This window comes from Oryx dammah, unplaced genomic scaffold, assembly GCF_014754425.2.
Source record: "Oryx dammah isolate SB20612 unplaced genomic scaffold, SCBI_Odam_1.1 HiC_scaffold_2, whole genome shotgun sequence".
Lineage (NCBI taxonomy): Eukaryota > Metazoa > Chordata > Mammalia > Artiodactyla > Bovidae > Oryx > Oryx dammah.
Genome location: NW_024070186.1, coordinates 111,793,541 through 111,809,389, shown reverse-complemented (window position 1 = coordinate 111,809,389; position 15,849 = coordinate 111,793,541). Strand labels below are relative to the sequence as shown.

Here is a 15,849-nt window from a genome sequence, read left to right as displayed (position 1 = left end):
ACATGTGTGAGAAAAGAAGTATTTTTATTATAATATTATATATTATAATTTTATTATATTCATAAAGAAAGTGAAACAAAGTGATGTCGCTCAGTTGTGTCTGACTCTTTGCGACCCCGTGGACTGTCGCCTACCAGGTTCCTCCATCCATGGGGTTTTCCAGGCAAGAATACTGGAGTGGGTTGCCATTTCCTTCTCCAGATCTTCCCGACCCAGGGATTGAACCCGGGTCTCGTGCATTGTAGGCAGACGCTTTACTGCCTGAGCCACCAGGGAAGCTCTATTATATTCATATCTATCTATAAATAAGTTTTTTAAAGAGATGCCTCAGAGTCCCACTTTGGCTCTATGGCAGCATGTGAAAGTGAAAGTCACTCAGTCGTGTCCGACTCTTTGCGACCCCATGGACTATTCAGTCCATGGAATTCTCTAAGCCAGAATACTGGAGTGGGTATTCTGGCCTAGAGAATAAAGTGGCCTTTCCCTTCTCCAGGGGATCTTCCCAACCCAGGGATCGAATCTAGGTCTCCCACATTGCAGGCAGATTCTTTACCAGCTGAGCCACAAGGGAAGCCCAAGAATACTGGAGTGGGTAGCTGATCCTTTCTCCAGTGGATCTTCACGACCCAGGAATCGAACTGGGGTCTCCTGCATTGCAGGCGGATTCGTTACCAACTGCACTATCAGGGAAGCCCTCTATGGCAGCAAAAACCCCCACAATCCAATTCCCCCACAAAAAGCATTAAGCAGACACTATACTCGAGACACACTTACTTTTCTTTTACTTCTAAAGCCTCCCCTTCCTTGTCTTTATCTTCATCAGACTTCTCTCCTTTAAGCATTGGCTGAGAAATTATATCATCCGTGAAAGAACTGAAGTAAGATTTAATAAATTGTGGAGATGGCATCAGAGGTTCACGATTCTGAAATTTAATCATATTTAAATACATCAAAATAGAAAACACTAACCAAAGAAGCAGATGCATTTGTAGAACACTGGGAACCACTGCCATAAAAACTGGCACCTCATTTTCAAATAACTGAAGACTATTAGGCTCCAAACTGTAGGGTAATAGACAGTGAAAATGGTAATGCTGCCAGTCCCAGCTTTTCAAAAAACGTTTTGAATGACAGCCTTTCCCTCTCTGCAGATGTAATATGTCAAGAATCTTATAACCACACACTAAATTAAACCATCTCCTGTGTAAGACCAGTGCCAATTTATACAGTATACCTTTAAAAACTGTAGAAAGCAAGAGTTGACAATTTTTTTTCTGTAAAAGGCCAGATAGTAAATATTTTAGGTTTTGTATGCCATATAGTGTCACAACCACTCAGCTCTGCTGTTGTAGTTTAAAAGCATCCAAAAACAATGTGTGATTGGCTGAGTTCCAAAAAAACATTACTGGCACATTTATCAAACAGGTGGCAGACTGGATTTGGCCTGTAGGCCACTGTTTGGAAACCTCTAGTATACATGAATTCTTTTAATACTCTCTAGGTACAATCCGGACATAGTTCACATTCTTATTTTAAAAGGCCGCAAAAGCCCAGTATTATAGGAAAAATAAATATAATCCAGATCTAATTTCAGTCATTACCATCATGCCCAAATTTAAGCAGTATAAATTAGCAATGACCCTTCACAATGCACATTTCCTCTATTATTAACCAATGCAGGTTAATTTACCTTATATTTTTCTTTGGCTTTCTCTTTTCCAAGAAGTTTAAGAACTTTATCAGCTAACAGCATGCTTTGTTGATTTTGGAATCCTTCTAATATACACACAGCAGTGACATCTAGAAATGATGCAAAAAAAAAAAGAGTGAGTATGAAAATTATTGCAAAGATGACTAGCAGCATCAAATGGGCTCAGTGTTACCACAGAAAGCCAAACTAAATTCATAGCTTTATGTGGCTGTCATTTTCAGTAAGTTTATTCTTAACACTTTGGTTTTACATACTTTACAATCAACACTTTGGTTTTACATACTTTACAATCAAACTCAAAGCTCAGAAAGTCACTCTCCTCCAGAATTCACTTTCCTCACCTGTGAAATGAAAGGGACTATACTACATGATTTGTGATGCTTCTCACTGCTCTAACACTGTACACAGCAAATAAAACAAGTAACCCAGGAATATTCTCTTCTGGACAGTAAGTATAGGCCAAATCATAAAGTGGCTCTCTCATGCCTGGTCTTACTTTTTTTTTTTTTTTCAATAGGCCTCAAGGTTACTCCTTGTCTCCAAAGCCATCTTGCCACAGAGCTCTCAATGAAATCTGCTTCAAAATATCATTTTAACTTGGCTATGCTATAACTCAATATACAGGGGTTTGAAATGAAAAAGATCAATGTTTCTTTAACCTCCTAGCCTTTCATTCAAAGTAGTCAACAAGACTGTCCCTCTCTTTTTGGATTCAATTTCTCACAACTGCAAACCCATGCTCCTCCAAACAAGTCAATCTACTACATGTTCCCCTGATACTCTGGCTAGTGCCAATATCAATGTCTTTTCCCCATCCCATTTCTCCATCTAAAGCCCATTTAAATGCCTCTCTATGATTAGCTCTTAATAACTTCAAGGTCTGGTTCAAAACTCAGAAATCTCTTTTTCAAAGCAACACTCCTCCTATCCATCACCAAAGTATATAATACCACAAAACCTCAAGTTTTTTCTAAAATGTTCTCTAAAACCACTCTCAACTGGTAACCCAGATTTTAAAAAACAAAACAGCTTTCTCCTTTTAAATAATGATATTATTTTTTAAAAAATTATGGCTAAATTTCTGATTATTGATGCTTTTAAAGATTTAAATATGTAGTGGGAAAACACTTTTAGACTGTGAAATCTGCATTTTGGGTTAGCTCTACATTAACTGGAACGATGTACTTTGTAGGTCAGTGTCCAATACCTTAACTGAAGTTTTAGCAACAGATATGGCTAATTAGAGGCCAAGGAATATTTATGATATTTACTGAGAACAGCAAATTCACTTGATGCTTTGTATCAATTACAAAATTTCTACTTGAGTAAAGGATAATGTTTGAAAATAGCAAGGGCAAAAAACAAATGTGTTCTTTAATGATTCATCTCAAAATTATTTCTTATTGATATAGGATATTAATTGAAAATATGCAGAATCTTAAACACTCAACTAAACCTCTCTTCTGATTTCTTATTCATGAAATTACACTGATGATGTTGCCAAGTTTAAAATGTACAGTATATAAACTTTAAATCATTTAATTCAATAGTTGGGAACAGAGATGGTACTCAAGTATCCACAATGTCAATTGAAACTATAGAACAAAGTTTCAATTGGGGAAGAGTCAAACTTTTAAACACAATTGATTTCTCTACTCATAGGCAGAGTTGCATATAAATTTACCATTGACTACAAAACCTTCAGTAATTTCCACATGTAAACACAAAAATACCCTCACCTTCTAAACATTCCTTCTTATTGTCTAGCTTCTCGTGGGCTTTTGCACGTCTAAAGAGAGCTTTCACATATTTGGGATTAAGTTCAACAGCCTTTGTACAATCTTGTGCCACCTCTTTCCATTTTTGCTGTAATTGAAAGTATTAAAAAACAAAAAAAAAGTCACACTGAAGGAAGCACTGTTCAACAGAAATCAGTTTTCTAAATTCAGCAGGCTGAGTATTAAGAGTCCCACAACAGAAAACATATTCCCAATTCATACAAACAGTTAATAGCCACAACACATTATAATAGCTCCATACAAAAACTGCAATAAAGATAAGCAATCTGATTTTTAAAAATAGGTAAAGGACATAAGCCATCTTTCTACTACCGCATTGATAACGTACCTGCATCTGTGTGATCATATCATTTCCTTCTTCCTCCTTTTAAAACTGAGGACGCACCCCACTTCATCAAAGGCCAACCCTCCACTTGCAGTAGGATCTATACTCCCCCCATGTCAAGGACTTCACTGTTAGCTCTCCTGCCTCTGCAACAATCTGCTTCTCTACTCAATCATTCCTATCAGCATAAAAACACTTGCTTTAGTATCTCCCATCTTTTAAAAACCCCCCTTTGATTCCGTAATTCCCTACAGTTACCACCCCATTTCTCAGCCCTCATTATTGCCAAACCTCCAAGGAGTAGCTACTCTGCTTAATTTCCACCTACTTCCACTGGCTGCTCCTTCCCCATTTCTGTAGCTGACTTCTCCCCCCTATCTGATTTCTGCTGGAATGCTCAAGGACCCATCCCATTAGGTAATCACATCTATGGTCCTATAACATCTAAAATTAGAGGACTCCCAAATTTCTCTCTTTAACCCAAATCACTCTCCTAAAATACAGACACTTCTCAATTCAACCATCTGCTTGGCTGTCTCAGTCCTTCCTCACGCCACTATTATTAAAACTCCTGCTTCTCTTCAGCCTTCACACCCAATGCAATAGCAAGTTCTGCTGGTTTTCAGCTTTCCTTCATGTCTCACCTTGGCAACTACAACATCCTTCCTCAGCCCCCTGCCTCCACTCTTGCCTCCCTCCAATATACTGATAGAAGAGTGAGAACAATTTTAGAAGATGTTCCTGCCCTATTAAAAATCCTTAAATACTTCCCATTACAATCAGAATCAAATCCAAACTTCTTACCATTGCAAGGCTTTGCCTGATCTGGCCTCTGCGACCTCTCCAATTTCATCTCTCTATATCCCAGGATCCTTTATCCACACTTCTTTAATCATGGCAAACTCTTTTCTGCCTCAGAAGCAATTACATACACTATTTTCTCCATTTGTAACACTCTATTTTCCACTATTTGACACACCAACCTCAATCATTCCTCTATTAGAGAATCAAAGGCTTACCTGAATGTCATTTAACAGTTCACTGTTGAGTGATCTTTGAGTTCAATGCATAATTGTCTGCTTTTGCATACTCAAGCTCCTACTACAGTAACCTTTCATATATAACACAGTCAACAAAATATGGTTGAACAAAAAATGTAGAGACTACAAACGACTGATAAACATAGAAAAATATGGTCCACTTCACCAATATCTCATAAAGTGCAAATTAAAAATGAGAAGATAGAATATTTCTTCTACTAGAGTGGTAAATATTAAGACCAATTCACACAGTGAGATACTAGAAAACAAGTATGCTCAAATATTATTATTAGAATAGGTACTAATACTATCTCTTTATAATTCCATTTCTGAATTTTATTCTCAGAAAAGTTTGCAAAAAAAGTATTTAAAAAATATTTACTGCAACACTGAATACAACAGGGAAAAGAGGAAGTAATTCAAATGTTCATCAATAGGGAGATGTTTTCCGCTGTAGACTTCCGTGGTGGCTCAGAGGGTAAAGCGTCTGCTACAATGTGGGAGACCCAGGTTCAATCCCTGGGTGGGGAAGATCTGGAGAAGGAAATGGCAACCCACTCCAGTACTCTTGCCTGGAAAATCCCATGGATGGAGGATCCTGGTAGGCTACAGTTCATGGGGTCGCAAAGAGTCAGACACAACTGAGCGACTTCACTTCACTTCCACTATACAGCTATGTAACAGCTACTACCTATAGGCTTTAAAAAGAACGAAACAGATCTGTGTGTGCTATGAAAAGTTGTACCAGATACAGTGGCAACTGGAAAAATACATTGCAAACAATGTAATGGGAATTAATCTTTTAGTCTTTTTCCCCCCTACATCTGCTACTATTACATACAGGGAGGCAAAAGTTGAAGAAATAGATTTAAACTGCTGAAGTGAATGGGGTCACCAGAAACATTAATTTTCTTTATTATCTAATTTTATAAAATCTGATATATACAACTTTGGATTATATGTGGAATGAGCAAAACTAAAATTTGTTCTTAAAAACCTATGTAATTAAAGGATATAAAACCAAAACAAAACCCCTATAATTTCAAAACAACTTCAAAAAGTGTATTAGACATATTTGAGTGGCATTAGCTGAAACATTATGCAAATAAAGAGAAACAAAAAGAAGAAAAACCAACCTACGATACATACCAATTGCTCAAAGGCAGCAGCTCTGTTTTGATAAAATGTGGAAAGGTCAACATTCTTCTCTGTAGGACACAAACTGATAGCCTCGGTATAGCACTGAATAGCTTGTTCATATTTTCCTGCTTTAAAATATTTGTTGCCTTTGTTCTTGGCTGCTTGGGCTCTATCAAGCGAGTTCTGAAATACAAGGGAACAATTATGAAACACTTATCAATATGCAGTAACAGATTCAGATCACAGTGAGTAAATGACACACTGAAGAAAAAAATGGAAGGGCAGAATGGGTGTTCACAAAGCAAGTCACTCATATTTATATCTTCATGGGAGACAAGGGTCTTTAATAGGACTGCTAAGTCAAAATTTTTATAAATCTTTAACTTGAAAAACACACTTTCCCCCTGCAAAAGGCTGTGTTGCTTTAAGGTATACCACTTTTCCACCAAACTCTGCCAGCAGGAGTTTTCATAACCAGTCTAACGGGCAAAAAACTAGTTCTCAATCAGGGATGATTTTCCCTCTAGGGTACATTTCACAATGCCTGACGACATTTTGGACTCTCACACCTAGGGGTTGGGGGAGATGCCCCTGGTATCTAGTAGGTAGATACTAGAGTGCTGCTAACATTCTACGATGTACAGGGCAGCACCCCGCAGCAACAACTTATCAGATCCAAAATGTCAATAGTGTCAAAGTTGCAAAACCCCAGTGTAACATAATATTCTGATATTATTTTAATTCACATTTCCTCCACTATAAATGAATTTGAAAATCTGTTCACGTTTATTGGCTATCTGACTTTTTCATTCTGAAAACCATTTAATCACATGTATTGGTGTTTTTCAATTAGGTTGTTGGTCAACAGTGTAGAACAGATACTAGAAACACTTTGCCATCCTCATTACAACAGTTATCCCAAATCTATTATTTGCAAATGAATAAAATTTTGGCACTCCTATCTTTGTCTCAGTATCTGCTTCCTAGAGAACCCAAATCACATACTTCATGAGTTGGTAGCTAATAGCCACTGAGGACAGTTGCAAAAGCTTCAGTCAACATCTGGGAAGCATCTTTGTAGATAAATTCAGTTACTTAGGTTCAAGCTACTAGGTCCAAGAGCTCTGTGGCACGTCTTCACCCCAAACTTTGTCAACATCATTCAACTTTAACAAATATGTGATTATGAAAGAACCCATGTATTTCCAACAGGTAAACACTGACAAAGCAAAAGCAGAAATAGCTGCCCCCACAACGAACTCACAAAGCCCCTGTGAGTTCACAGGGCCCTTGTGAAGGGTAAGTTGCTTGGGACCTAGGGCATCTCAGTCATGAAGAGATGATGGGAGAAGAGTAAGCTTTTGTATCTGTTATCTTCTCCCTTACTCATGCTTTTTTTTTGCTACTTTTTTCTTCCATTTACCTTTTGTTTCCCTTCTCCTTTAGTCTAAATGAAACTACAGTTAGTTTTTAAAAAGTATAGTGTGCAAAGAATGATGTGTAGGGAACTCTAAATTCAGAATATTAAACAGCTAGTTTAAGCTAGCTAGTGTCAATAAGTGAAGTGAAAGTCACTCAGTCGTGTCCAACTCTTTGCGACCCCACGGACTATACAGTACATAGAATTCTTCAGGCCAGAATACTGGAGTGGGTAGCCTTTTCCTTCTTCAGGGGATCTTCCTAACCCAGGGATCAAACCCAGGTCTCCCGGATTGCAGGCAGATTCTTTACAAGCTGAGCCACCAGGAAAGCCAATAAGAAACGTGCATATTTTAAAATGAGATGCAAAAGGATGAAAGGAGTCAACTAAGACACAAAAAGAGTAATATATGAATATGAAATCTTTTACCTGTAAAGAGCCTTAACCATCTTGCAAAAGTTTTGACAGTAAAAAAAATCCTTGGCACATTCATAATAGAACTAGGACCTTCTAATGTAGTTGTGGTTTCCAGTTGCTGGAAAATTGCACTTGAAGCAACCTCATCAATCCCATTCCACTAGAGAAAAAGAAGTCACACTGGAGTAGGGTTGCATCACCCAGGAGCGAGGAGCCCCTCCACCCGAAAGACCACTGACAAACACACTGTGTCTGTCTTCCAAGAAACCATATCGTCAAGAATTGCTAACATAAACGAAAATTAACACCACAAAAGAGAGGTACCCCACTCATATTTTAAAAACTAGTATTTGAGGAAGCAGGATAAACAAAGCAAACAGAAAATTTAACATCAGAGGAATGAGCGGTAACCACATTCATTTTAAAAAAGGCTGCTTTTAAAGGGCACCAATTAGACATCTTGAAAATTAAGAAGAATTATCATGATAAAAATAGATGGGCTGTGTATTAGAATGGGCATAACTGAGGAGCAAACAGGTAGCAGGCAGAGGCAAGTGAGTCTACCAGAATGCGAGAAGAGTAGAGGGCGGGGCGGGGTGGGGGAGAAGTTCAGAGTGAGAGAAGAGTAGAGGGCAGGGGGAGGAGAAGTTCGGAAAAGAGTCCGATGATATGGAGTATAAATCCCAAAGTTCCAACACCTATCTCTCTATGTTAGAAGGAAAGCATAGAAAGGAGTGTCTTCAGAAAATAGAAAAATTCCTGACACACATTTTTAGATATATCATGGTGAAATTTCACAGTAAAAATCCTTAAAGTTTTCAGGTAGAAAAAAATTATATTTATATATATATATATACACACATACACACACATACAGATTACCTACAAAGAAAAAAGAACCAAACTGGTGTCAGACTATCACCGACATTATGTATTAAAAAACAATGGAGCAACAACTTCAAAGTCCCAAAGAAAGATTATCTTGAACTTAAAATCTTATACCTAGCTAAATTAGCATTTAAGATTTAACACAAGAACAGAAACTGAGGTATACAACTTCCTTAACACTAAAAATAAACTCCAAAGTGGGGGAGATGATCAATAAAACAAAAAAGCAGAAAGGGGAAGATAAAGGAAGAAATAAAAAGGTGGAATAAATATGGCAAGAATCACCAAACATGTCAATAATAACAATAAATGTGAGTAGCTTAAATCTCCCTATTAAAAATAACCTTTTAAAATTAAAAAATAACTACATGCCACCTACAGGCATGAGCTAAAACAAAATGACAGGTTAAAAAAAAGAACGTAAAAAAGTTACAGAGTGCAAATTCTTGCAAAAAAGAAGGCAGTATCAGACAAAATGCCATTCAAATGCCAGGGATGGAGCACAGAAGGGGGGTTTTATTGATAAAAGGTACAATCTACCAAGAAAACATCATGACCACAAACTTTTATGTGCTCCAAAAAAACTTCAAAATAATGAAACTCAATTACTTTTGATGTTAAATACAACAAGATAAACATTATTTCAATTCCTTATAAAAAGTTTACAATGTTTCTAAGTCATTGAGAACATGGCTAATACACAACCTAACACACTAGGGACTGCTGACATAGAAAGTAAGCGGCTGTATTAACTGCCTGTGAGAAGTCTGTTTGACTAGTTATTATTTTTACTAAAGATTCGAGGGTTAAAAAAGAACTTTCTTGGGTCAGAGTAATGACTTTGTTTCATTAGCACAAACAGGCAATGAACTCTTTCCTGTCTACTGGAAGTTTAAGGCTACATACAGGATATCACACGAATACAAGGAGAGGTAGTCATGTGAGTGCACATAAGTTAAAATAGAGAGAAATATGGAAAGGTATACAAGGCTTCCTTCTCCTTAGAAAGATGGGTACTTCTTATTTTTATTTCAGCAAAGTCTTTTTTTTTTTTTTCCAAGTCGCTCAGTTGTGTCTCTTTGTGACCCCATGGACTATAGGCCAATGGAATTCTCCAGGCCAGAATACTGGAGTGGGTAGTTTTTCCCTTCTCCAGGGGATCTTCCCAACCCAGGGATTGAACCCAGGTCTCCCACATTGCTGGCAGATTCTTTACCAGCTGAGCCACAAGGGAAACCCAAGAATACTGGAGTGGGTAGCCAAGCCCTTCTCCAGAGGATCTTCCCAACTCAGGAATCGAACTGGGGTCTCCTGCATTGCAGGGAATCCCTGATAGCAAAGTCAGCAAAGCTATCAGGGAAGCCCTGACAGCAAAGTCTAAATCAACCTAAAACCAACCAAGACATTTTGAACACAAACGTTCAAGAACACTTACAGACTGTTTACTTCTTTCACTTACCATTTCCCTCCATTTAGTAAAGTTTTACAATAGATTCCCTTTAAAAATTATTATAGATATTTTTGTCTCCTAAGGTCAAAATCAGAACCTGCTTAATTTCCTTTCCTTACTGTACTAGGAAAAAAAATGATGCTCTGAATGACACTGAGTGGACAAGGATCAAATTACACAGGCAAATCACCAAACTGCACATTTTCATCCACTGTCACTCCAGAAGGCAACCAAACCACATCTGGGAAGAACAATGTCTCAGTGAACCTCACTATCACCTTCTGCTCACCACACTCCCTCCACAGCCACATTACTTTCTAACTGCTTCCCTTCATTAATAAAAATGAAGAGAAAGAATGGCATTACCACAGGGACAATACAGAAAAGCAAATTATTTTGGCCCAAGGATAAAATTTAGGACAAAATGCGAGCTTATCAATCAATACCAGCTTTCTACTCGTCACGAAACACAGTGATTACGAAACTTCACGTAAAACTTTACATAGCTTTACGAAAGTAGCAATCAAGTCTGGAACACTTACCACATAAAAAAAATCTTTCAATACTTCATTGACCAATTGCTACTTTTATAAAAATCAAGTTTAAGATAAAAGATACCTAAAGATAACAATTAGACATTAATAATAGTAATTAGATAATAATTAGACATTATTTTCACAAGCTTTGAGGCCAATACCAAGCAGAAATTAAATTTATTGGAAGAAAAAGTTTAAACTGGAAAATATACAACTATCCAATTCTTTATAATATAGGGGATTTTAATCCCAACTCCCAGGAATCCTTTGTACTGCTTTTCAGTTACTTTCTACCCAACTCCGTCTACTTTCTCAAGCTATAGTTAAGAACCTTTAGAATTATCAATGATATAAATTTGGCAATAAGGAATCACTGTAAATTCTTAGCAAGTGTTTAAAAAACACTCTGGTGATCAGAAACATAGTCACTGTAAAAAGAATGAGCTAGAATCAGGTACATTAATCCATGTGTAAGGAGATAGAATAATCTGCAGGAGATACATTCGAAGACCCCTGTCTCCAGTGACTGCCTGAAACTGCAAATAGTACCAAAGCCTACATATACATTTTTTTTCCTACATACATCTATCAAGGATAAAGCTTAACTTATACATTAGGCACAATAAGAGATTCATTAGTAATAACAAAGTAGAACAATTACAATATGCTGTAATAAAAGTTATGTGAATGTGGTCTCTTTCTCAAAATATCTCACTATACAAATTTAATGCCCTTTCCATCTTAACACACTGTAGCTATATCTTCTGCAGTCTGTGTCAGCAAAACTAGCACAGCTTTCTCGTTCTTTCACAATTTCAGAAATAGATTTATTCTTACCATATATCTTAGCAACCTCATCATATGATTATTTTTCCTTTCCTTATTAAGTCAAGAACATTCACCGTTTTACTGAAAAGAAGCACTTTAATGGCTTCTCTTCGGTATGTCTTAATTGCCAGCATCACTAATCTTGTGCTCTGGGCTATTAAGTAAAATACAGGTTACTAGTCCAACAGTCAATCTGACAGCTAACTGAATGCTAAGGGGCAGGATGTGCTGGACAAAGGGATGATTCACATCCAGAGCAGGACCAAGTGGGACTGTGTGAAACTTCGTAAAGCTACTCAGAATGGCACACAATTTAAAATTTATGAACTATTTACTTCTGGAATTTTCCATTTAACATTTTCAAATCATGGTTTACTGTGGTTAACTGAAACTACAGAAAGCTAAAACAGTGGGTAGGGAACTTACCACCATAATTACACATTTACATCCAGTTAGAATATACATCAGGTGGTTCCATACTGTTTCTTTTAAATGGTTTTATTCCCTTAAGTTTACCAAATTCCAGAGGCATATTTTAAAATTTGAATCCTAGCTTTACGAAAGTAGCAATCAAGTCTGGAACACTTACCACATAAGAAACAATCTTTCAGTACTTTATTGACCAATTGCTACTTTTATAAAAATCAAGTTTAAGACAAAAGATACCTAAAGATAACAAGAAAGTTCTTTTCTAGATTATGTCCTGAAATGTAAAAAATCTACAACCCCACCTACTAAATCATAATACAGAGAACTCTTTAAGAAGAATATACTTGTAAGGAGGGATTCCCTGGTGGCTCAGATGGTAAAGAATCTGCCTGCAGGAGACCTGGGTTCAATCCCTGAGTTGGAAAAAACCCCCTGGAGAAGGAAGGAAATGGCTACCCATTCCAGTATTCCTGCCTGGAGAATTCCATGACAGAGGAACCAGGTGGGCTACAGTCCATGGGGTCGTAAAGAATCAGACACGACTGAGTGACTTTCACTTTCACTTGTAAGGATGCTACCTCTGCAGGATTATGGTTTGAGTTCATACAAAATCAAGCAATTTATTTAAAACATGCCTAAATGAGGTTTAAGACTGTTAACACAAATTTCCCCAGGATAGAATACAAATGAAAAGCTGGAAATTTTGAAAAAGTATTCAATTTCTGTGAATTTTTAAAAAAATGTCAAATAATGACGCTTCACTGGTTCATTTACTCACACCTTCTAAGTGCTAGTTCTGAAAAATGACAAAGATAGAGCAAGTCCCAGTCTTCACAGATTCACAAGTTTAGTAGCAACATGAATAAACGACTCTAGTACTCTAGTGCTAAGTGCTTTGGAAGAGAACAGTTCAGAGTGTGATGTAATCAATCACACAACAGTATGTTTAGGTATAAAAGGGTTTCAGAAAAGGTGAAATGACCTATATATTGTGACTTGAAGGATAAAATGTGGGTTGCCATTGCCTTCTCCAATGCATGAAAGTGAAAAGTGAAAGTGAAGTTGCTCAGTCGTGTCCTTTACCGCCCCCATGGACTGCAGCCCACCAGGCTCCTCTGTCCATGGGATTTTCCAGGCAAGAGTACTGGAGTGGGGTGCCATTGCCTTCTCCCTGAAGGATAGAAAGGTAGGCATAATGGACAGTGTTACAGAACATCCAAAGGCAAGAAACAAGAGGAAGTGCAAGAGATGAAGATAAGTGAGAACAAGACCACAGAGTCTTAAATCATGATGAATTTGAACTTACCTGTGAGCAATGAACAGAATACCGCTTAACAGTTTTAAACATGGAACTGTTAGGATTTACTCTATTACTGACAAAATGGATTGGAGGAAGACAATAAAGAGAGTATCAGTTATTCAGTCAAGATATAATAGCAGTGGGAATGGAAGAGTAGTCAGATACTTAAGAAGTAGAATGTTCTGGATATTTTTCTAGGTTGGATGTGGAGAACATGAAAAGAATAGACAGTTAGGGAAGATACAAGTTTCTGGCTTGGAAAACTAGTTAGATGAACCACATCGATAAGGAATATTCTCAAAAGAATCCGATGTTAAACACTTAAAAGGTAATGAGGTGAAGATTTCCTTTAAATTTGGGTCTTTTGAGGGGTCTGAGCTATAAACAAGAAATTAGGGGGTCATCATGTAAGTATTAAGTAAAGCTTCTGGAGGGTAAATAAGCATCCAGTGAAGGTATGGAACATTATGAAAGCCTGTGATAGACACAAAAGTGACCAACTAAAATCAGAGAACATAGTGTCTCAAGAAACCAAAAGAAAAATCACAAAATTAAGAGAAAATAATGTGAAATACTATGAAGGATCAAGTAAGATGAAGAGTGAAAGGTGGTCTTATGTCACTGGTGATCCTGATTTAAAAAAAAAAAAAAAAGATTAGAAACAGTTCACTGGAGCTGGGGTAGGAATTATTTAATTTCAACCATGACTGATAACAGCAGGTTATCAGTGTTTGACCTCTATTAAAATGTTTACACACATCTCTCCCTTCCTATTTTAAAGGATTGACTTAGATTAGTGGTTCCTAAACATTTCACTCTTGTGCAACATTAAAAAAAAAAAACTTGAACTGGTATAACTGCTTTTTTAAGTAATCAAATGAACAATTGGATAAAACACTACTATAAAGTCAGTAGTAAGTAAATTTTAAAAATTCACAAGTTGTTTGAAAAAAGAAATATGTAAGACATTTGTGCAGCCAGATACCATGGCTGGTGTATATCTGAATATGATGCTGCCCTATGATAACTCAGGCCCAGAGACTGAGAAGTTCTGTGGATTAGATGATTCACAAAGAACCTTACGAACTTTGAAAAATCTGTTAATTCTCAAGTTTTCAAAATAAATTACTGAAACAAAATGGCAAGTCATGGTAGATTTTATAATGTCCCAAAGTGGAAAATGATTTAATATTTTACCTCTGTCTCACACTATCAACTGTAATTAGATGCTTTCCTTTGGTGAAATCCTGAAATCCCATTAATTAAACAAAAATATGATTTCTTTGCTTTACAAGTATTTGCTATCCCAGAAAAAGCCAATTTGGTATAGTCTGTTTGGACATGAGTATCACAAACCCAATAGACAGGAGCCCAGTAATTAGTTCAGTTTTACATTAAGGCAAACATAAGCCAACAAACAATAACCACTGATTTTCCATTCTGCTCACTGATACTGAGCCCTAAACTGACAATATTTGTCCATTCCTGCATTCCCTTAAAAATTACAACTATTGATTAAGTAGAAAAGAATTGAGCATCAGGATTCTGTCAGTTTTCCCGTCAGTTCAAACAAACGTTCTCTTATTTACAAAGCCCACTGAGGTTGACAATTTAAAGGTGCTATTCAAATATAAAACAATTTCTCCAACCACAGATAAATAATAAATTACCATTTGTCATCAAATAGTCTAATAATAACTCTAAGGATCGGGATATAAAAAAATGAACAAAGTCTTTCAATACACATTGATCATCATGAGTTACAATACAAATTTCCATTAAAAAAATGGCAGACATTTTTACTGTTGCTTTACTAAAGTATCATCTAGTAACTCAAAGTAAGATTATAGGTACAACTCCATAAAATCTGCAAGAACAGTATGTGCAAGTGTTTTGCTCAGTTTTATTTTGGGTCAGAAGTAATCATTTTAAAGCAGTTCAAGTTATACAAAGAAGTCAATATTGAAGTCTAATTTTCAGCAGCAATGATGTGAACTAAAAAATTGTTCTGGTAAAACTACAAACGCCATAAAATTTAAAAATTATCACAGTGTTGACCTAGACAATGCTGAAAATCTGAAAACACGGCTTAAGGAAATCTAAAATCTGACAGTATGCTAAATTCTATCAAATGCCAAAAAGGTGAGATGGAGTACGTCATTTTTGAAACTGCAATATCAGAGCCTAGCTTTTTTTTGGTAATTTGGAGGAGGGCATGGCAACCCACTCCAATATTCTTGGCTGGAGAATCCCCATGGACAGAGGAGCCTGGCGAGCTTTAGTCCATAAGGTCGCAGAGAGTCAGACACAACTTAGCACAGCACAGCACATAGAACTGAGAAATTTTATGTATTTTTTATTTATCCACTGTTCTTCTGTGATTAAAAACAAACAAAATAGGAAATGGCCAGAGACTTTCAGAAACATGAAAACAAGACAAATGATGACTAATTCATGGTGCCGTGATCACCACTCCCAGGGCTGAAATAAAAGAGATCTAATATTTTAATTCTCTTCTCTTACAGGGATGACACCAACATCTGAGAGATAAAATGACTTTCCAAGG

At 36.7% G+C, this 15,849-nt stretch overlaps 1 protein-coding gene across 1 annotated transcript in view; it reads right to left on the bottom strand.

Moving 5' to 3' along the window:
- Positions 1-15,849, bottom strand: part of TOMM70 (translocase of outer mitochondrial membrane 70) — a 38,477-nt gene that overhangs the window by 20,368 nt on the left and 2,260 nt on the right. The window contains exons 2-5 of the mRNA XM_040225941.1: positions 6,025-6,198; positions 3,451-3,577; positions 1,691-1,800; positions 775-923 (exon numbers count right to left, since the gene is read on the bottom strand). Coding sequence (XP_040081875.1) covers positions 775-923; positions 1,691-1,800; positions 3,451-3,577; positions 6,025-6,198 — 560 coding nt within the window. The remainder of the gene's footprint in view (positions 1-774; positions 924-1,690; positions 1,801-3,450; positions 3,578-6,024; positions 6,199-15,849) is intronic.